We start from the raw sequence: 22,852 nt of genomic DNA on the forward strand, positions 1-22,852 counted from the left end.
TGGGTTTTGAGCATAACAACATTCCTATGTGTTCATGCAACCCTAATTGCTTTGGATCTAAGCTTTTCTCTAGTTATATATGCAATTAGAAGTTCTAAAGCAATAACCCTAATAATAGCATACAATTTTCGAAATCAATATGAAAACTAGGGTTAGAATGTTACCTTGCTTACTCTCTCGTAATAACAAGTATTCCACAAATGATCTTGACTAGTGAAAGCTTTAGTGCCTCACGTGTTGCACCTCTAATGGAATCACAAACACCAAAAGCAAAGGATGAGTGTGAGAGGGGAAGAAAGTAGGCTAGGGTTTCTCCTTGGGAAGCAGTGGAGGATTTTAGGAGGTCTAGGGGCCTTTATATAGCTGTGGCTGCTAGGGTTTTCAGGGAAAACCCTAATTCCTTGCTTAGGCTCCAAGCAGCCCATGTACATTCCTTTTAGAAGGCCTTGGATGGTTTCTATAGAGGCTTCCTATAGAAAATCGTCCACCCTATTCCAAGGGAGTCCAACAACCCAATTTGCAACTATCAATGATTTGCAAAACCAGTCCCCGTACTTTTAATCGGTTCCTTTAATCACAAAATTAATATCAAATTAATTTTTGATTAAATACTAATTAAATAATATGGTTTCTAATTAATATATTATTCTTATAATATATTAATAAATCATTAAGTAACCTCTCTCTCCAAAAGTCATCATGTCAAGTTGTTATGGTGAAGGCAACCCAAAAGGACCATGCTATTATAAAATTAAGTACATATTAGTTATAGTTATGAGCTTAGATATCTAATCCAATAGTGGTGTCACCGCATTCAACCGCCTAATACGCTATGCTCATCCACAAGTTGATTATGGTTTAGATTTTCTCTAGAGTTAGATGCAAGAAATAGCTATATATATATATATATATATATATATATATATATATATATATATATATATATATACAATCCTATTTTCATGTAATCCTATTTTAACATTATACTTTCAAAGGATGTTTGAGATTTCATTTACCTTTTTTTTTTGTGAATCGATAGTGATGTTTGTAAGAAGAGTTTATGTGTTTTCCTTTGTTTGCTCACTAAATTCGATTGTGGATTTGCTTAGACACAAGTCTGAATGAATTATGGAGATTTGCTCTTGCTGAAATTGTGGTGTTTTTTTTTTTTTTAAATCATCCTCCAATGATTAAGGTTGGAACTCATTTGGTGTTTTTTTATCATCACTTATGAAAAACTACGTTAACAACCAAAGATAAAAGAAGAAACAACAAACAACCTCGCATGCTAACTCCTGTTTACCTTCCAATCCCTTGCATAATTGCTATCAACAGCCCGAAGTGCTATCCCCGACGTTTGGAAGTACATGCATCTCTCTGGCTAAAAAACTAATGAAAACATATCAGGAGATGCACCAAATTATTCAGGACGACACATAAGGAGATAAACTTAATTCTGACTTTATTTTTAATGTTTTTCATGTATTTCACATCTTTTGCATATGTAAGAACCATATGAATGTTTACTATCGAGTGCATTCTATGTTCCCATATAACGACACACTGAAGATACAATCCAATAAAAAAAACCCTCCCGACCCTGGCCACATCACTAGTTATTCATGAATTCGTAATTAAAAATGTGTCACTCTGTGTACTCATAAATTAGATAGGTGCTGCTCGTATATTTGATAGTGAAGACTGAAGAGTTTGTAATGGGCGTTCAATAGTTGATAGAGTCGTGCTACCCAACTTACTACATTCAACGTAGTACATTGTTTGAGTGATATTTCTTTTGAACATCATGCCACTCCAGGTTTAAAGATTTTGGGATTCGGATTTGGAGTAACTTCATTATTAAATACCTTCATAGAGTGGGTGTTGTCGTGGTATTATTTCTAAGGCATTCTTTTGGTTAAATAGTATGTTAACATAACGATGTACAAATCAATTTTTCTCTAAGACCAATAAATTAAAAAGAAGATCAATTTAATTTATAATTAGCATGAGCCAATGTGTCATGATGCCTAATCTAGTTATTATATTATAGGGTAGGATATACTTCTCTCCCGATGCCATGATTGATTGTCAAAAGATGACATAAATAGTGGATTTGGATCCTACTAAATCAAAACTTAACTCGTATTAAAAAAAAAAAAAAAAATCCAAAATAAGCAAATAGAAAACTAAACTTATGTTCACTTAGAAATCAAAGAGTGAACTTCATACAAACATGAGTATCTTAGTAAAAATATAGGCGTAAATTAGGTTATCGATTAGTAGTTTGAACCGGCACAATTGGAGAAAGTCGTTGACTTTTTTGTATTGAAGTTAATGTTGACTTTGACTACACAATTGGATAAAAATAATGTCAGAAGTGGGATTTGAACCCACGCCCTCTTTCGAAGACCAGAACTTGAGTCTGGCGCCTTAGACCACTCGGCCATCCTGACGTTTTTGTTCTTTTGCCTGATATATGCTAAATATTCGTTACTTTGAAAACACATAATCCGGCCAATAACCTCGTACGATCACTATTATCAGTAAAAATGAGATGCTGAAAACCACAATTAACTGCTACATAAATAATAGAAAAATTAAATAGCAAAAGTTATTCAAATACAAAAAATGTAACTTGATAACGTCGTGAAATCTTTGAATAATAATATAAGCTTCTAAGCAAAGAAATATGAAAAAACTCAAATTTAGAGGGAACCAGAAAACTTAATCATAGTCTTTGGATCAAATTTATCTAACAAACGCAATTTGCTGGAGACAATATTTTTTAAACAACTGTAACTGTCCAATCTCGGCTATTGATTATTTTCAACTAATTAAGTTTATTAATTCACTAAAAAATAGAGTTCTCTAATCATATTTTTATTATTTACCGACCACTTGTAACAATATTTTTATCAATAGAACTTTCTTTTACAAGCGGTCGTACATCTAAAAATCACGAACAATGACAATACAAGTTCTTTGGTATAAACTTATCTTACTTTTATGAACGACTTAGTTTTTATATATAGAAAACTCACACTAGCAAGAAGCTAGGGAGAAGGAAAAAAACAATTACAAAAACAAAGAGCTAATTGGGTTTTTTAACCAAGAAATGCAACAGATATTTGTTTTTATAACCAACCCACATGAACATGAATTGTTTAGGATTTAGGATTTAAGGTTGAGATCCCATTTTTTGAGTGGATTAGGATTGGCATTACTGTCAATAAGACAAAATTATAATTTTATCTCACAAAAAAGTTCAACAAGATTAAAATATGTTTGTTCTTGATCTCTTATATATACAAAAACATGAATATCCTTCTTATCTTTAAAATCCAAAATATGTGTACAAATCTTTGTCGGTGTTTTGTGGGCATCGAAGTAGACCCGACGTTCTAATTAAACAATACTTATAATTTTTATCCCACATAAAAACGTTCACTGTCTAGCCATCATAAAGGGTTTTGCTAACGATCTTTCATCTTTATAAAAAGATATGAATCTCCTTGATAGTTGATCTTACAATCATGTCAAGAACAACCATAGAAAGTTAATCGAGTACTCCCGTCCAATTCTTTCCCCCAACCAAACTCCATATGCATACCAAAAAACAAAATACAAAATTTATGCAATAAAAACAATAGCATAAATGCAAATCAGGGTGTCTTGCAACATCGACCACTCACTTCATACACGAAGCTGGTCCAAACAAGCTTTCCTATATAGTTTGTTGCTTTGTTGCATTTCCACATACTCCTTGTACTTCATCGGAACAAATGCCGCTGGACAGCTTTCTTCATCCACAGGCCTCACCGCTGTATCTGGCGATGGTCCATTTGCTACAGCCACTGATATCCTTGTGAAAGCATTATTTACAACCGCACGATGCTCCACACTTTTGTACTTCCCATTACTGAAAATCTAAAAAAAAAAAAAAGATCAACAGTTACTTAGTTACGTTTGTTACAAGGATATGACATGAGTAAATAAGTTTCTTTTTTGTGTTTGAGTGTACTTAAGACAGACTTCAATAAAAATAGCATTATTTTTGCCCCACTAAGACATTTACTTTCTCTCAATATCTCGATGCAAAAGATGTTATAAATACCCTCCTGACTTTTAGAATTGAAAATAAGCTTCTCGAGTCCGGTCTTGCCACATTTAACAAACACAAACCTACATACCTCAAGGTGGTCTGCAGTATTGACTAGAAACGAGCCGGGAAGAGTATTGTGCACATTGACCCATTGACCCTTGTGCTTAATTTGAAGTCCGCCTATGCCATTTTCTATGAGGAATGTAAGGAGGCCGTGATCCGAATGAGGTGGCAACCCTATTGCAAGATCGGGTTGTGGGCAAGGGGGTAAAGATTGACAATACATATCTGTAAACTCGATTCCAGTTTCAAAGCTTTTTCTATGCAAGAGTGGTCGAGTCCTAGGCTCATTGATATCCCACTAAGTAACCCCCTTGCTACTTCTCTAGTTCTTCTTGTGTACTCGAATAGAACATCACTGTAACACAACAAATTCGTTAAAAGTTGTGCATGACTAAGTGGATGAAAGCCTCAATTTCCTAAATTTCTTTATTAAGTCCTTTTTCTATTAAGTAAAAAACAAACATTCGATTGTGGGATTAGCTGTTGTCTTTATAAGTATATTAGTTAAAAAGAAAAAGACGTCTAAGAGGCAGCAAAAATAGCCGATAGCAAGTAGATTGTAGCTTCTAGCTGTTAGTGCCACACACGGCTTTCTGTTTAAAATAAAACATTTTATCAATCACTAGAAACTAGAAGTTCTCAAAAATTCCGTACCAAATAGAGTAGAATTTTTTTTTATTTTTTTATTTTTACACACAATTACAAAGTAACAAACAATCAACCTTTAATTTCGAACACAATTATTAAGAGTACGTCGGCTTCTTTTTCTTTGTTATTAAGTGCTGTCTAAAACATGATAAGAGAATGAGTTGGAAGTGAAAGCTAACACTTTAATTTGTCTTTATTTGCCATTGTAAGCAAACTATTGAATCATATGTCTAAAATACCCTTCAATAACAACATAATAAAGAAATCTTTGACAAGAAACAAATATGTAGTTTTAGCATGAAGGGATATCAATAGATATTTATACACACAGAAAATACATACAATGATATCATATGACCAATCAATGAAGCATGCATGCATGAACATTGGTTGCCACATGTGATCGTCCCCTTCACATCGGCCCACACTAAATATCTACTGGACAATCCCTGCTAGCTGTCTAACCGTCTGCCCATATTGAATTATTGACTACTTTTTAGCAGTACAAATTACAAAATAACTACGTTTCTTTGACGTTAGTGCACGAACTATCATTTTCGCAAGTGATCAAATTGCAATAGCCTTCAACTATATAAGCGTTTCTTCCAAACGCACGGGCATTCGTCTAGTTTAGTATTTTCAAAAAAATGTGTGTTAACTCATCCAATAAAACAAGCAAAGGTAAAAGAGTAGCAAGGTCTTATAGGCGGTGGTGGTCCTGCAGTGGGACCACTTTAGCTGCCCCACAAGGCCACGGATGCTCCACATAGGACATGGGATAGAAGGATATACAATTTTGACTAAACGAGAGACAAAGTAAATATTGTATCTAGAATTTGTTAGATGGGTAATATGTTGGAATTTATTAGATTTTTAGGACATAATAAATGAGATGATTGGATGTGCAAATATCTTATTTAGTTTTTATTACTTTACAAAATATGTCAAGATGTTTAATTAGTGTCGAGTCATCATAAGAAAAGATAACCCATTCAAATAATTATACCCAAACGACATTAGTGTTCAGAACAACAAAAGAGTAACTAACATCCAAATATTATAAAATGACCTGGTAAGCATCCCATCATTTCTAACTTCTAGTTGAATCTGCCACTTACAAAGACTAACAAATTTATTTAGTTTTCAATATCAATTTTCCATCCAGTTGTTGTAACATCCTGAAATTCAAATATATATATATATATATATATATATATATATATATATATATATATATATATATATATATATATATATATATATATATATATATATAACCCTTCTTCTTTTAAAGTAGTCAATATTAGCCCCTCTAAAAGAGAAAGTGTTGCTAGTAAGTACGCTAGGCGTACTGATAAGGTACGTTGCGCGTACTCATGAGCCTGTTATGGACGCGGACTCCACCCGGTACGCTGGGCGTAGTGGGCCCAGACTCAAAACCCAAAATGAGACTTGTGCACTATATAAGGAATGTTATGGCCTTATCCTCAATCACTATTTCAAAGAGTGAAACCCTAAGTGAGAGCTACCATTCGTTCTTAACCCTTGTGTATGCTTTGGAGCTTAAAAGTCCCTTGATGTTTTAGTGAAGAAGAAGAAGAGAGGACCATTTTGGAAGCTAGTCTTGGAGTGCAAGTTTTAAATCTGAGCTTTGCAAAGGTGGGAGCATCATTTGGAGGTAAAAAGCTTCAAGCTTTCCTTCTTTTCTGTTAGTGTTTTGTATGGGGATGTTTTAGGGTTTTGTTCCCCAAGATGATAACTTTATGTGTTAATAAGCCCCTAGGACCAGAGATCTGTCCCATGCTAGCTTAGTTTAGGTTGCTATGTCATAAAAATCCAGTCTTGGTCATTAAGAGTTGACCATGTTTTAGTTATGGGCTTCTAAAGGTTGGAAATGGAATGATTGAGTGTTGGTGACTTCTACAGCCATGCAAAGGCTTAAAGTCATAGACTTTATGGATTAAGTGGCTATAGAATAGTCAGATCTGGAAGTTCAACGTGTGTCTTAACCATTTAAGACCCAACATATAAAGGAGTATGAGACTGGGACTTACGCGGGGCGTAATCCCAGTACGTGCGATGTAGGGGTCGCGTTCCCCGTTTCTGTGAAGTTGCCGGGTACGCTCAGCGTACAGATTTGGTACACGCCGTGTAACCCGGAGGGTTGACTTTTGTTGACTTTTAGGGTTTAGCTAATGTTTGGACCTTTGAGCCATGGGAGGGGTAAAATGGTCTTTTACCCTTCTGATAGAACCTAGAGGGAGTTTAGCCTAGCCTTTGAGAGTCGTATTGATTAGAATAAATATTCTATGTGATTAGGTGAATGCTAGACCAGTATTTCCGAGTTCAAGATTTACCGAGTTACCCGAGGTGAGTCTTCTCACTATACATTACCTAGAGTGGTAATTAGAGTTATGTGACAGAGTATCTTGTATGCTTTTGCATGATGTGATTTCTATGTGATTTGTGCTATGTATGATTCAGAGTTTACAAAGTTAGGACCGAAAAGTCCACAGAGTTAGGACCAGAGGGTCAATAGAGTTATGGGACTGGAGGGTCCCACTGAGACACATTAACCAGAGGGTCATGCCAACTTATAGCCTCAAGTGGCTAATATGTGTTGTATGTAGTATTTTGGGGAGCTCACTATGCATTTATGCTTACCGTGTTATGTGTTATGTGTTTCAGGTACTAGCGAGGATCACTGGAAGGCGCCGACATGATTTGTACACACTGGCAAAAGATTATGTTTTTTTAGATTATGGGATATGTTTATTGTGATGACATTTGATAACATGATATTTGAGAATATTATACGATTTTTATTGTGTTGAAAAATGAAATATTGTTTTGAAAAGTTACGTTGTTACAAGTTGGTATTAGAGCCTTGGTTTGAGGGATTCGGATGCACCTTCGGGCATATCTGAACTCAAACTGAGGATTTGAGGAATTTTTCACAATAAAGCAAATTTTTCTAAAAGAGTAAAAGGTTTTGAAATGAGCAGAACAGAGCAGTGTGTACGATCAGCCAACGGCCGAACGGTGATTTCCCAAAATGCCCTTACATTATGTGTTATAAGATACGATATGATATGTTATGAATGCTAGAGTAGGCTAGGTATTCATATTAGGACTAGAGTGGCCTGATTTGTGATGCCTTAGCCTAGGAGATTACTGCTACTATGAGATGCTTGAGAGTGAGTAGGTAGCAACAAGGAGCTTACGAGAGGTCTGCTGGAGAGTAGCCTATGCATAGCAAGATTAGAGTACTTGTGATCTAGGATCCTAGCAGGAGGACTTTGGGTAAATACTGATGCGGTGTGGACGATAGTATAGGGCCCGTACTACTGAAGACACCAGATTAGTGCGCAGTCCAAGTAAGAATCCTTAGGGTACTAGGGAGCAGGTAGGGTTGAGTTATGAAGAGCGAGTACACTCGAGCGAGTCTCTGATATTTTTATGTTGTATTTCAGAGACATCATGGTGAGTACGCGCCACACTCCAGAGAGCAGCGTTGTCAGCGATGAGGAGATCCGCAGGATGATTCATGAGGAGGTGGTTGCAGCCATACGAGCTAAGATACCGGAGATGTTTGGGTCTATCAAGACCACATTGATGAGACTTTTGATGAGCGGTACGCTGCTCTTACTGATGTTACTGTTGTTGCGGCCCCATCAGTCACCGCTGCTGCCAGGCCACAGGGAGGTGACTCGTTGCTATACCGAGAGTTCAGCAACACGAAGCCACTAGAGTTTGATGGGACACAGGATCTGATAGCCACGATGAGGTGAAATTCTAACATTAAGGGATGCTTCTACACGTGTTCATGTTTGGAGCATCTGAGGGAACGGTTCGTGCTGAACCAGCTTCGCTTGGGAGCGAAGGATTGGTGGAAATTCATGATGGAACATTTCACTCTTGTAGAGCTTACCGCGGTAACCTGGGAGAGGCTCACTGCCATGTTTCGTGACGAGTACGTTCCTCCGGTGGAAAAGGAATGGTTGCTCCAGGAGTTCTTGTCCCTCAAGCAGGGAACAGAGTCTGTTACTATGATTACCAGGATGTTTCACTAGAGGGCGATGTTTTTCCCTGAACATGTGTCTACTGAGCAGGCACACATGAGTCGATATCTGAGTATTCTGAGGAGAGACATTCACAAGTTTGTGGCGAACTCAACATACCAGACATTTGTCCAGCTCCAGGCAAATGCTCGGAAGAGGGAGATTGAGCTCAAGACTCAGGTTAGGGAGGAGGCGAAGTCTTAGGGGAGGGATCGGTGACCGGCACAGTCCCAGTCGATAGCCAAGCGGGCAAAGCCCGCCGATTCGAGATTAGGAAACCAGAAGGGCTGCACTTGTGGCAAGTGCGGCAATAGCTACGAGGGGATTTGTCGAGCAGGGTCTTGCTACAAGTGTGACAAGGAGGGGCACATGGCTAAGGATTGCCCTAAGGGATTTGTAGTCTGTTTCCACTGCAACCAGACTGGCCATCGGAAGGTCGAGTGTCCACAGCTGCGGGGGCCAGCGTAGGGAGCACTGTACGGATCTACCCGTGCTGTCGTATGAGCTACCGAGATTCGACCAGCTAAGGTCGAGGCACCGAAGGCTCGCGGGAGAGCCTTCCAGTTGACAGTGGAGGAGGTCTGCGCAACGCCCGATGTCGTGGCTGGTATGTATTCTTTCATCTATTTATTTCGAGTTTGAGATATTATGCTTATATTATGGTATGCGTAGGTACTTTTCTTGTGAGTTCTTTACCTTCTTTGGTGTTATTTGACTCGGGTGCGAGTCGATCTTTCGTGTCTTTAGCATTTAATCAACATATCAGTATCTGTCGAGAGGCGTTGAGTCGACCTCTTCGAGTCTCCATAGCTGATGAGCGAGCGGTATATGCTACTGAGGTGATTCGAGGATGTATACTCAAGATCTTCGGTGTTGAATTCCCGATAGATCTAGTACCAATTACGATGGGAGATGTTTGTGTTATTGTGGGAATGGATTGGTTGAGTCGATTCGGAGTTGTTATAGATTGTGAGCGTCAGTTGATGACTATACGAGACCCTAGTGTGGGAGTGCTCACATTGTACGGAGAGGGTACTAGGACCATATCAACTTTATGTTCTGCCGCTCGAGTGAGGAAGAGTTTACAGCAGGGTTGTACGGGTTTCTTGGCGTATGTCATGGATACACGGGTTGGTGATGATATACCGAGTTCTGTTTCAGAGGTGTTGATAGTGTGTGAGTTCGCAGATGTTTTTCCCGAGGAGTTGTCGGGTGTGCCTCCAGAGAGGCAAGTGGAGTTTCGGATTGACCTAATGTCAGGTGCAGCACCGATAGCCCAGGCACCCTATCGCCTTGCGCCGCTAGAGATGCATGAGTTATACTCATAGCTTCAGGAGCTGCTGGGGAAGGGGTCTATTCGGCTGAGTAGCTCGCCGTGGGGAGCGCCGATCCTTTTTGTTAAGAAAAAGGATGGCTCACACCGGATGTGCATTGATTACTGGGAGTTAAACAACTTAACAGTCAAGAACCGTTACCCCTTACCGAGGATCGATGATATGTTCGAACAGTTGCAGGGAGTGTCTTGGTTCTCCAAGATTGATTTGAGGTCTGGATATCGTCGGATGAGAGTGTGTGATGATGATATCCAGAAGACGGCGTTCAGGACTCGTTGGGGGCATTACGAGTTCATGGTAATGCCTTTTGGGCTCACCAATGCACCAACAGTGTTCATAGATCTCATGAACAGGGTGTGCAGGCTGATGTTGGATAGATCGGTGATCATGTTCATCGACGATAAATTAGTGCATTCGAGATCCAGAGAGCAGCATGAGGAGCATTTGAGAGAGATTCTCAAAGTTTTGAGATCGGAGAGGCTTTACGCTAAGTTCTCCAAGTGCGATTTTTGGTTGCGAGAGGTCCAATTCTTGGGGCATCTCGTCAACCAGAATGGGATATTGGTTGATCCGGCCAAGATTGAGGTTGTGATGAGTTGGGAGGTGCCGAGATCCCCCACCGAGATCAAGAGTTTTTTGGGGTTGGCCAGCTATTATCGGAGATTTATCACGGATTTCTCCAAGATTGTTGCTCCTCTTACCAAGTTTACCCGGAAGGGAGTGACTTTCAGTTAGGGTCCTAAGCAGCAGGCCTCCTTTGAGAGGTTTCGCTAGAGATTATGCGAAGCCCCGGTGTTAGCCCTTCCGGAAGATATGGAAGATTTTGTGGTGTATTGTAACGCATCGATATCGGGGTTAGGTGCGGTACTTATGCAGAGAGGGCATGTGATTGCATATGCATCAAGGCAGCTGAAGCCTCATGAGACGAGGTATCCCACCAACGATCTGGAGTTGGGGGGAGTGGTGTTCGCCCTCAAAATCTGGTGTCACTATTTGTATGGGGTCCGGTGTATCATATACACGGGCCATAAGAGTTTGAAGTACCTAATGGATCAGCCCAACCTGAATATGCGCCAGAGGAGATGGTTGGATGTGGTAAAGGACTATGATTGTAAGATCCTGTACCATCCGGGCAAGGCTAACATTTTAGCCGATGCCTTGAGCCGGAGGGTGGAGAGTGCCCCGATACGAGACATTTGTTTGAGGATGACGATGATGACTCTGGTGTTGGATACCATATGAGAGGCCCAGGTAGGGGCTGTGAGGCCGGAGAACCGAAAGAGAGAGTGGGTGATCGGGCAAATATTTGAGTTCGTTACTGATAGCAGAGGGCTTATGACCTTTTAGGGTCAGATTTGGGTGTCGCTCGTGGGCGGGGCACGTATCATTTCGATGGAGGAGGTGCATAGATCGAGGTTCTCGATCCATCCTAGGTCTATTAAGATGTAGTTGGACCTGAAAAGAGATCATTGGTGGCCGTGTATGAAGAGGGATGTTGTGTGGTTCGTTGAGAGGTGCTTGACCTGTCGTAGGGTTAAGGCCGAGCACCAGCGTCCGCATGGCAAGTTGTAGCCACTAGAGGTTCCGCAGTGGAAGTGGGAACAAATTTCTATGGACTTTATCACCAAATTCCCAAGGACCACGAAGGGTGTCGATGCAATTTGGGTAATCGTTGACCGGCTGACGAAGAGCGCTCACTTCCTTGCTATCAATGAGAGCTCTTCTGCAGAGAGGTTGACAAAGTTGTATGTATGGGAGGTGGTATCACGGCATGGAGTACCGATCTCGATTGTGTCTGATCGAGATGTACGTTTCACTTCTAGGTTCTGGAAGAGGTTCCATGAGGAGTTGGGTACGAGGCTGCATTTCAGTACTACTTACCACCCACAGACGGATGGATAGAGTGAGTGGATGATTCAGACGCTCGAGGACATGATTCGTGCATGTGTATTAGACTTTGGAGGAAGCTGGGACACGTATTTGCCGCTGGTTGAGTTTTCCTATAACAAAAGCCACCATTCGAGTATTGTTATGCCTCCCTTCGGTTTTTTGTATGGGAGGAGGTGTCGGACTCCCATCTGCTGGGGAGAGTTAGGGCAGCGAGTGATGGGTAGCACTGAGATAGTGCTTCAGACGACAGAACAGATACAATGGGTTAGACATAGGTTGTTGACAGCTCAGAGTCGCCAGAAGAGTTATGCGGATAGGAGACGGTCCGAGCTCGAGTTCTAGGTAGGAGACTTAGTACTCCTAAAGGTATCTCCTTGGAAATGGATGATCCGATTCCGGAAGAGGGGCAAGTTGGGGCCACTGTACATTGGTCCTTTCAGGGTGACCGCTAGGGTAGGCAAGGTAGCTTACGGTTTGGAGCTCCTCGCAGAGTTGAGGCAAATCCAAGATACCTTCCATGTATCTCAATTGAGAAAATGTATTGCCGATGAGATGACTGTAGTGTCATTGAAGGATATTCAGGTGGAAGCGAGCCTGAGCTACGTTGAGAGGCCGATCGCAATTATGGATCGAAAGATCAAGGTTCTGAGGAACAAGTAGGTGCCCTTGGTTCAGGTCCAGTGGCAACATCAGAGAGGGTCCTAACTGACTTGGGAGCCAGAGTCGGAGATGCAGAAGCAGTATCCGGAGTTGTTTGCAGCATGAGACTTCGAGGGCGAAGTGTAGTTCTAGTGGGGGAGAATTGTAACATCCCGAAATTTAGGTATATCTATTTAACCCTTCTTCTTTTATAGTAGTTAAGATTAGCCCCCCTAAAAGAGAAAGTGTTGCTAGTAAGTACACTGGGCGTACCGATAAGGTACGCTGCGCGTACTCATGGGCTTGTTATGGACGCGGACTCCACTCGGTACGCTGGGCGCACCTTAAGCTACGCTGGGGGTAACGGGCCCAGACTCAAAACCCTAAATGAGACTTGTACACTATATATGGAATGCTATGGCCTTATCCCCAGCCACTATTTTAGAGAGTGAAACCCTAAGTGAGATCTACCATTCATTCTTAACCCTTGTGTGTGCTTTGGAGCTTAAAAGTCCTACGTGTGTTAGTGAAGAAGAAGAGACAACCATTTTGGAAGCTAGTCTTGGAGTGTAAGTTTTGGATCTGAGCTTTGCAAAGGTGGGAGCATCATTTGGAGGTAAAAAGCTTCAAGCTTTCCTTCTTTTTTGTTTGTGTTTTGTATAGGGATGTTTTAGGGTTTTGTATGGAGATGCTTTAGGGTTTTGTGATTTGTAGTGAAGGTGTCAAATTCATTCACCACCAAGGTCAAATGCTTATCCTTCATGTTATCTGATCCTTCGAAAAAGTCTTTGCACAACTTAATGTGATCAAAGAGATAAGGAGGAACGCTAAACACCATTTCAAAGAAGTTGAACTGGTCTGCATAGAGTTTCTCGATGTCATTTGCAGTTAGTGGTGTTGGTTGAGTTTCTTCTTGACCCATGTGAGTGGAGACAACTTCTCTAACCACTTTTCTAACAGGAACATGAGGAACTTCTTTCATTAACCTCCATATTTCTTCACCTTTTTCTGTACCAAGAAAAAATCTCTCCATTCTAACTTTCCAGTGATCATACTTTTCAACAACTAGCAATGGGGCACGCGATGGGCAACCTGTGTTATTTTCTATTTTCATTGATTACGTTTGTTGAGATTGATTAGAAGCAACCATTGAAGTTAAGATATTAGAGTTAAAGTGGTATATAGAAGAACTTTTATCCTGAACATAGAAACGATCGAGATACCAAGGTAATCTTCAATCAACTATAATTTGTTCTTATAGATTCGAAGGAAAACCTCTTTGGCTCTGATATATACCAGTTGTGAATGAAGGAATTTGCAAGGACAAGGTTTCAAAAACTCAAACATTAATTTAACTTAAGATTAATGATTTCTTGAAATTTTATTCTAGTAAAGTCTAGTAAACCAATCTTGTCTCGGATTAGATAAAGTCAACAAAGTGCTCTAAATAAAATAATAATAAGTATGAACAATGTAAATCAATAAGAACAAGAATGTAAGAGAAAATGATTGAATAAATATTTCTTTGATTTAATAGAGTGAAAAAAATTTGCACACTACTTTATCTTGATACAAGGAATACACCTCCTTAAATAGTTAAGGAGTAACTAAAAGACAAATCAAATAAAATATGCATGTGCTAAGAGACAACTAAAGATCAACAGGCTCACACATCCATTGTTGTTGATCTTGTCTCTTGTACTATAATAAACAATAAGATTAATACAAAATAGTACTTGGAGAAGTAAATGCATTACATACGTAGACTAATACAAACAAGGATAGACATCAGACAAGTCATCACTTCGGAATATCATCACTTCATACTCGTTCTTGATCTCGGCTAGTTGCACCTCGGATTACATAAGGATCACTTTTTCATGTTCTAACACTTTCACTCAAGGCTCATATCTGGTCCTAATAGCTTCATAATGGATAACGTTTCCAACTTATCCATTTGGATGGTCCAAACAAACAAGATCTAGTCTTTAAGTCTCAAAGGGGCTCAAAAATGCATCTTTCTTAACCTAATCCATTAATTCCAAGTCTCCATCTCTCAGATCTAAATCAATATTATGTTTAGATTGATAAAGTTTCCAACTTTATCCATAACAAGGTCACAACCTTTCAAGGTCTAAATTTTATGCACTAAAATAAATAAAAATGCAAACACAACTTGAATGGCTTAATGAACAAGCACCAAAGAAAAACTTTCTAAGTCCAGTAAGCCCCAAGAGTCTTCCATATAGCTCAAAAGGTGTCGGAGTTCTTACAACTCCCAAAAAACAAGATTAAAGGACCAAAAAGTTACAAATATAAAAAATAATTAGATCTATGAAACCAATGAGCAAGTTAGAATATTTGTACTCATAATGGTCCAAGAATGAAGTAACCTTGTTGGATCTATGCTTGAACCCTTCTTCTATACACTTTTGTCACCACCTTGCTCTTCAAGATTCAACCTTCCAATAGATAAATAAGATCAAAAAAGATGTCAAGGCTCAAAAAACAAGTAAAAGGAGGCTAGGGTTTCTCAAGGAATGATCTTAGGTGATGGAGGTTGGTCATGATAGGGGTTCCCATAAGTTAGAGCCCTTAAATAGGGTTCAAAACCGAAGAATTAGGGTTTTTTTCAGTCGCAGTTATGCCTCGCATAACCTTCGTTATAGAATACGTAACTCAGTAAAAAAAAATGTGCTCCTCATCCGCAACTACACCTTGTGTACATAGATTACACCGTGTGTAGTGCAAAACCCTCATCATCCAACTTAACTTCAAACAACCATAACTTCTTCATTTCAACTCTATTTTCGGCATTCTTTATATGCACGGAAATGTATCGGCGAGCCCCATAATTCTATCTAGTTACTTTTGGCATAACACATGTCGTACTAAAAAATCCATGAAAGAAGCCTAATGTATAACTTTTCCAGTTGTATCCTTTGGTTCCTGCACACGAATCAAGGACTTAGATCTCATAACCAAATTTATCAAGCCTCAAGAAGGTCCAACCTTTACTTCTTCAAAGCCTAAAGTTTTTACATGATTGATTTATGGTCCACGAGCCCTAAATTAAGGAACGTCCTGAAACAGGGTGTTATAATAGTCTATAGACTAAACATGTTTGATTTTCTCTAAATTAGTCATGTGAAATGACTATTTAACCATTTTGGCCATTTCACCCTTTATTAAGCTTTATGATTTCTCATATTCTTTTCTTTTGTTCTACTTATTTTTCAAACATCAAAAAAATTTGGATGTTATAGTCATAAGCGGAATTCAAGAAAGGATCTTCGGTGTATTTGAATTGTTGGCGTTTTGAATATAAAGTTGAAAAATGTAAAACAAAAGTGCGGGATAGAATTTTTCTCGTGTCACAAAAAGGGAAAGTATAGTTCCAACTATATAAAGAAGAAGGAAACTATAGTGTCGACTAAAAATAAAAGGTGAGGTCATCTAAAGTCAAAGGAGCATTTCAACTCACCATCGAAGAAGCAAAGGAAACACATGATGACGTTTTAGGTACCTTATTTATCAAGTCATTACGCGCACATACACAGGCGAATCTACTATGGTGCCAGTAGTGGCACCAGCAATACCTGGTTTTTCTGGAAGCATTGCAAAAATTTTGATTTTTTTTCTTTTTTCTACTATTATGCCATCGGCAACACCTACTAGAGACCACAATACCTATTAAGAAATCCTACGTCCAACTATGTATACATATATTATTACTCTTTTGTATCACAAGAAGCTAGAAATAATTTGACATGCCTTTATTATCGTTAGATGGTGCCTATACTATACAAATTGCAAATGAAGATTTAATTACGGTACGCCATATTATATATATTTTATAAAGATTGTCTTGAAAATTTACGAAAATACCAATTGAGGGGTTGAGGGCGTCATCTGGTATTTAGTTGAGGGTCCATCTAGCTAGTATTTAAAAACATTGACCTTAGACCATCTGTTATACCCACCACTAATCACTATAGTGATGGATGACACATCATCACCACACTCCCTACCACTAACCATGGGATACATATCACTAAACAGTAAAACACATCACTCCACTTCATTTTTTATTTAAATTTAATTCAAAAATACATTAAAACACAATAAAAAAAATTATTTAAATTTAATTCAAAAACAAAGTAAAATTAGTTTTTTACTCAATGAAACAAAAATCACATTAATTTAAAACACACAACATAAAATAAAAATGATAATAATAAAAAAAACATAAAAATGCAACCACAAACTACTTAAACTAGTTTTTAAACTTTATTTTTAATGACTAAATTTTGGGGTTTCTTTAAATTTTCGCCAAGTTTTGACGTGTTTAAACGGTGTGTGTTTCGTATCTTCATATTGGTGCATGGTCACAGCATACGGGTCACCTTCGTCTACGTTATTTATAATAAATTTATAAATCTCATTGAATTCAATGCATTTAACCTTCATATCGCGAAACTTCGAGCATATTTCAGCAAGACTACGACTTTGGAAACCCATTAAATCATGGAAAACGTTTGTAACTTTTACCCAAAAGTTAGAGGACATTTCTAGGTCTTCTGAAACAATTACCCATGCTAATGTTAAGTTCTCTTTTTCATTTTCTGACAAATTCATCTTTTTAGTTGTCATTGGTTTTTGAATTTATCAAGCAAAAAAAGTGTGTGAGTGTGAGAAGAAAAAAAAGAATTGTACCAGTAAAATAAGTGAATAAGTGTGATATTTATAGAAGATGTATAATGTTGTTTGAAAGGTAAAATTAAAATAAATAAATAAATAAAAAGATTTTAAACCCTAAAATATGGCTGTTACTCAACAGCCAATCAAGTTAGTCGTTTCCATTCATTGTCTAGAGCATGAATGCCCACGACCACGAACCACCACGAGCTACCGGGATGATGTGTACGGTCGTTGTTCGTGGCCACCTAGACCATGAACTCGTCCGTTGCAACCATATTGGACGACCTTAGCATATATACATAACGCATACACAAGAATCAACAAAGCAAATACCAGATGAACGTTAATATGACACAAGATATCACGCAAGACGCATATACATTTTTCCTCATACCCGCACCCGGTCCAAACAAGTTTTTCCAACAATTTGGTTGCCTTGTTGCATTTCTAGATACTCTCTATATTTCATTGGAACAAACGATGCGGGACACCTTTCTTCATCTACCAACTCATAAGCCGGCCTCACCACCGTATCCAACGACGGCCCATTCGCTACAACTACCGATATCCTCGTCGCCACATTATTTACGATTGCACGATGCTCCACACTCTTGTACTTCCCATTACTAAAAATCTGCAAGCAAAAAACACACATAACAGACATGACATGACATGATAGGCTTTGCTGCATGTGGCATGCATTGGATCGACATCAATACCGATTTTAATTGGAATTTTTAGTCCCACCCAATAAGGTAGGACATATACTATCTCTCAATCTCTTGGTTGCACAAAAGATATGAATCTCTTATCATCGCAAATAACCCTAGAAAGTTTGCTTAGTTGAGTGTACCAAACACAATGTTATGTACCTCAAGGTGGTCCGCAGTATTGACGAGAAACGAGCCAGGAAAGGTATCATTCACATTGACCCATTTGCCATTGTGTTTGATCTGAAGTCCGCCTACACCATTGTTGATGAGGAGCGTCAAGAGGCCATGATCCGAATGAGGGGGCAACCCTATTGCAAGTTCAGGCTGTGGGCAAGGGGGGTAGAGATTTACAACAAATATTTGTAAACCGGATTCCAATTTCAAAGTATTTTCTATGCAACATTGGTCGAGTCCTAAGCTCATTGATATCCCGTTAAGTAACCCTCTTACTACTTCTCTGGTTCTTTTGGAGTACTCCAACATAATCTCACTGCAACACATATTGACGCCTTTGATTTTCAGTTTCAAACTTATAAACTCCGAAATTCAAACTTGATATGGAATTTGTTAAAAATCCAGAACTAACAACTTTTTTTATGTTGATATTTCATGATTAAATCCAGCGCATATGTCAATTACTTCTAGCAAACCTCAAGAATTCATATCATATTTAATATACCTGACCTCAAAAAGTAGGTGATGTTTCTTTTAAACTTTAAGTTATATAATAATGTTTCCAATTTTACTTAATGAAAAGTCAGGGAAACGAGTCCCCACTAAATGCTACCCTCATTTATTTTTTTTCTTTGAAAAAAGTGTCCATTTATATTTCTAAATATGTTATCTTTTAAAACAATTTTAAACATCTCTTAAAAGAAAAGAAAAACAAAATCTCAAAGCCTCTTTTTTTTTCTTGAAGAATATAATTACAAAGAAATAGGTATGAACCTTTACACTCCAACCCACAACCATTTGGTTAAAAAATACTCGACATGTATCAATTGGTAGGGTCCCCCTTTTAGATTTTTGCAATTATATCATAGAACTTTTACCCTAAAAAAAATGGTAATCAAATCGTATATTTTGTCCTCTTTACAAATTTCTTGGCTCCACTATTACCCAAAGTCAATTGGTTTCTAAAGCAGCCTAATACAAATCGCTTAAGTGTAGTTTGTTGACCAAAAATAGATAACCAAACACACATAATCTTGATAAGAATTGGTTGGCAATGAAAGCAACCCTTTTGTTTTTATTTGCCATTAAAAGGACCCTGTTTTACTCCAAGAGGTTGTTCAATAAAAGCTTTTGACCTTATGTCAATTGTCCAAAATACCCTTTTTGACCTTATGTCAATTGTCCAAAATACCCTTTCAATAACCTTTGTACAAGAATATGAACACTGAAACTTACCTGAAACCTACAGGTTTGTTGGGAGAGTGAAATTCCGGGTGTACAATAACTTTCAGAAAATCCCTCCAGCAAAAAACCTTATCTTTCTTAGAATTAAAGCTTGTTCCATATCTAATTGGATCAAGAACATCCTTTTCTTCAAAATCTTTCTTCTCGTCATCTGTCAAATTGAAAAATTCATTCGATTTTTCAACAACCATGTTCATCAAATCTTCGGGAACCCCATGATTAATCACCTGAACAATTCAAAATCATTAAAAACTGATTAAAATTACTCTGCATGCAGCCATAGTTGAAGTGACCAAATTCACGATTCATAAAAACTTAACACGTACCTGAAAAAAGCCCCAATCTTTGCATGCGTCACCTAGCTCCTGGATAACTTGCAAACGTAAGGAAGGATCAGGGGATGTGAGTAGGGAAAAATCAATGGTGGGGATTGAATCTTGAGAGTTTGAAACAGGGGATTCATTAGGGTTCGTGGAGTAGGTGTAGATTGATGGGATGGAGTTGAGGTCAGGTGATTCTGATAATCTTTTAACGAAGTTCATCTTGAAATGAACAGCACAAGTTATATAAACATAAAGTAGCATATTTATACACGCATAAAGGCCATACATACGAAAGTATAACAACAAAGGGTTGCCACATGTGATGATTATCTTCACATAAACCATATGTCATGTCTTTAGAAAGCAACAAGCTTTTATCTTGTCATCATCAGAGAGAAAAGCCAAAATTGAATCGAGAAACTGATAATTGTCAAATAAGAAAGCAAGTAGAATCCAATAATTACTTGATAACAGCAAAACTGTGCATTTATGATTTTGTGTTTCTCGTTTCTTGAAAGAAATCAAGATTATACAACCATCCTTTTTGTAGGATTTTAAATGAAAGAAAAAGTAAAAGAAAAGCGTCCATGAAGACTCTCATCCAGAAATCGATATCAGAAACTTAAAGAAATTAGGGTTCTTTGTCTTGCTGGTATGAGTTGAGGAATCATGAAATCAGGGCTTGATTTGAAGATCATTTGATCTTTCGTTTGAAGAACTACCCTCTAATTTTCTTCCGTGGAGCGATTGTTTGCTGTTTGTTCGACTTTAATCAACTCGAATCCCAAATCACCATTGACGGATTGAATTTGAACTTCATGGCGATCGGAGTAATAATTATTACGTACATCAGATCTAATCCTACAGGCTGCATAATCATCCAAAGAAACTGACCTTCTCATGATCAAGAAATCACTAGTTCCACTTCCACCGATCATTTCTCCCTTTTCTTCTTCATCTACAACACCGGTTCTCAATTCAATACTCTCACGATCTACTTCACTTTGTCTTTCTTCTCCATTAACTTCTTCTGGGATCGAAATCGCCAATTGGGTTTCTTCGGTGCGACCCGAATCATCCAAGTTTTGGTCCGAAGAAGAATTTGGAGTGTTCTTCACAATTCCGGCTCGACACAAAGGGCAATTTGTGTGTGATCTGAGCCATGTATCAATACAAGATATGTGGAAAGCATGATTACATTTGGGTAATAATCTAAGCGTCTCATCTTCTTGAAATTCGCTCAAACAAACAGAGCAATTCGTATCTTCGATGAGGCCGTCGGTTTTACTGTATTTCACGACAGTAATAGCACTGATCACGGATGGTTGAAGACCAACAGTTCTGATGTACCATATGGGGTGATCAAGTACATCGTGATCAAGAAATTCATCACGGGTTTCTTGATTCTCCGGTGATGGCGGCGGCGAGCGGCGGCGTCTTGACCGGTACCAGACGGTGTAGAATTTGTAGAGGGTGTAAAGAAGGAACAAAGAGAAGGTGACAACAAGGATTACAAGGGAGATCTTGAGGGGGAGACTAAGTGGTGAGTGGTGGTGTTTTGGGGTTGGTGTACTGAGGATAAAACCGCCGGTGGGCAACGGCGGTGGAGATTGTGGTGGCGGAGATGAGTCACTGATGTTACACAAGTACGGACAGATGGAAGCGCATTTGGCTACGCAACCGCCGGTGGGGTTTTGTAGTGAAACACAGTTGATTGAGCAGAATTCCGCTTCGGTGGCGTTGGCTGTTTCTTCCAGTGTTTCCCGGTGGAAATTGTAAGCCGCCATGGGAGAAAGATCAAAATCGTGGTGGCGTTGCAGAATGAAGATGGGGAGAAGATGCTCATTCGGTTCGATGAATTTGCATGAGAAAATTGGTTGTGATTCTTCAGACTTTCAGGGATTGGATTTGATCCAAAATCATTCTTTTAAACAATTTACGTGTAATATAGATTTGCCGATGGTTTCAAGATAAATTATTTGAAAGTCAACATTCAAAAACCTCATACATTTATGTTTGAATTAAAATAGATTTTGTAATAGCCAATATATTAATAATTAACAAATCCTACACCATTAATAAATATAAAATTTAATTCACAATAACTTATTCTCATTCCTTGGAAAAAATATTATATTAGTTTTCTGAATAGTTTTACATCATATTCATATTTTTTTATGTATAATAAAAAATAATATTTTTTTCAAGATTAATTAAAATATATAATTAAAGGGTAGGTACTTGATTAAAAATGGAAAACACCTATGAAGTTAGTTGAACAAGATCCTCTTGACTTTTTCCTTTTAATAAAGTATTAAAAGCATATGATAAGGGATTGACTACAACAACGTAATGATACTTAAAATCGTTATATTATAAAAATTATATTGAAACTGAAATGGTTTTTGGACTTCTTTTATACAATAGTCTAACAAAAGGAAACATCGCAAAAATTCATTAAAGTAACATTCACAATCATCATAACATGTATAATTACAACTCAAAAGCAACAAGATTAAAAATATATATATAACATGTATTACTACCATAAGTATTTGAAGTCTAGCATTAACATTGTATTCACTATACGAGTTCATGCTTGCAACTCATATTCCTATAATCCTATATGTTTTGCATGAGTGATTTTAATGTTGTGGACTCATTTTAAGTAATTAAAATTATATAAAGACAAAATTTTACAAATGATTCTAATTTCTTTTTTTTTTTTTTTTTACTAATATAGTCTATAAATTTTTTTTTATTTGTTTTATTTATTTATTTTTGCATGGATGGTCTTTTTGGATCAAACTTTGCAGACTGGTGGCCCCCTTCAACCAAACGTAGTACACTAATGGCCCCTTTCAACAAAACGTCGTACACTAATGGTCTCTATGTTGGATGTCCATTTGATTTTTTTAAAAAGTAAGGGTTAGCTCAATTTAAAGTTACAAATATATCC

General features: G+C 38.0%; 3 protein-coding genes and 1 non-coding gene across 4 annotated transcripts; all 4 read right to left on the reverse strand.

The window, feature by feature from the left end:
* Window positions 1-2,369: 2,369 nt before the first annotated feature.
* Window positions 2,370-2,453, reverse strand: TRNAL-CAA (transfer RNA leucine (anticodon CAA)). Its single transcript has one exon. It is a non-coding gene; the product is annotated as a tRNA-Leu (tRNA).
* A 1,240-nt stretch (window positions 2,454-3,693) lies between these two features.
* LOC145046548 (2-oxoglutarate-dependent dioxygenase 19-like) lies at window positions 3,694-4,388 on the reverse strand. The gene is made up of 2 exons (XM_078994836.1): window positions 4,191-4,388; window positions 3,694-3,927 (listed from the first exon to the last, which is right to left on the reverse strand). Exons 1-2 carry the CDS (start codon window positions 4,386-4,388, stop codon window positions 3,694-3,696), a joined length of 432 nt encoding a protein of 143 aa, XP_078850962.1.
* A 13,357-nt stretch (window positions 4,389-17,745) lies between these two features.
* LOC145047460 (2-oxoglutarate-dependent dioxygenase 19-like) lies at window positions 17,746-20,290 on the reverse strand. The gene is made up of 4 exons (XM_078995731.1): window positions 19,897-20,290; window positions 19,562-19,797; window positions 18,311-18,641; window positions 17,746-18,072 (listed from the first exon to the last, which is right to left on the reverse strand). The coding sequence occupies exons 1-4, from the start codon at window positions 20,236-20,238 to the stop codon at window positions 17,827-17,829; spliced, it is 1,155 nt and encodes a 384-aa protein (XP_078851857.1). The 5' UTR covers window positions 20,239-20,290; the 3' UTR covers window positions 17,746-17,826.
* A 63-nt stretch (window positions 20,291-20,353) lies between these two features.
* On the reverse strand, window positions 20,354-21,877 carry LOC145047461 (uncharacterized). The gene has a single exon (XM_078995732.1). The coding sequence runs from the start codon at window positions 21,678-21,680 to the stop codon at window positions 20,619-20,621; it is 1,062 nt and encodes a 353-aa protein (XP_078851858.1). The 5' UTR covers window positions 21,681-21,877; the 3' UTR covers window positions 20,354-20,618.
* Window positions 21,878-22,852: the final 975 nt, after the last annotated feature.

This window comes from Lactuca saligna, chromosome 5 (assembly GCF_052625555.1).
Source record: "Lactuca saligna cultivar CGN05327 chromosome 5, ASM5262555v1, whole genome shotgun sequence".
Lineage (NCBI taxonomy): Eukaryota > Viridiplantae > Streptophyta > Magnoliopsida > Asterales > Asteraceae > Lactuca > Lactuca saligna.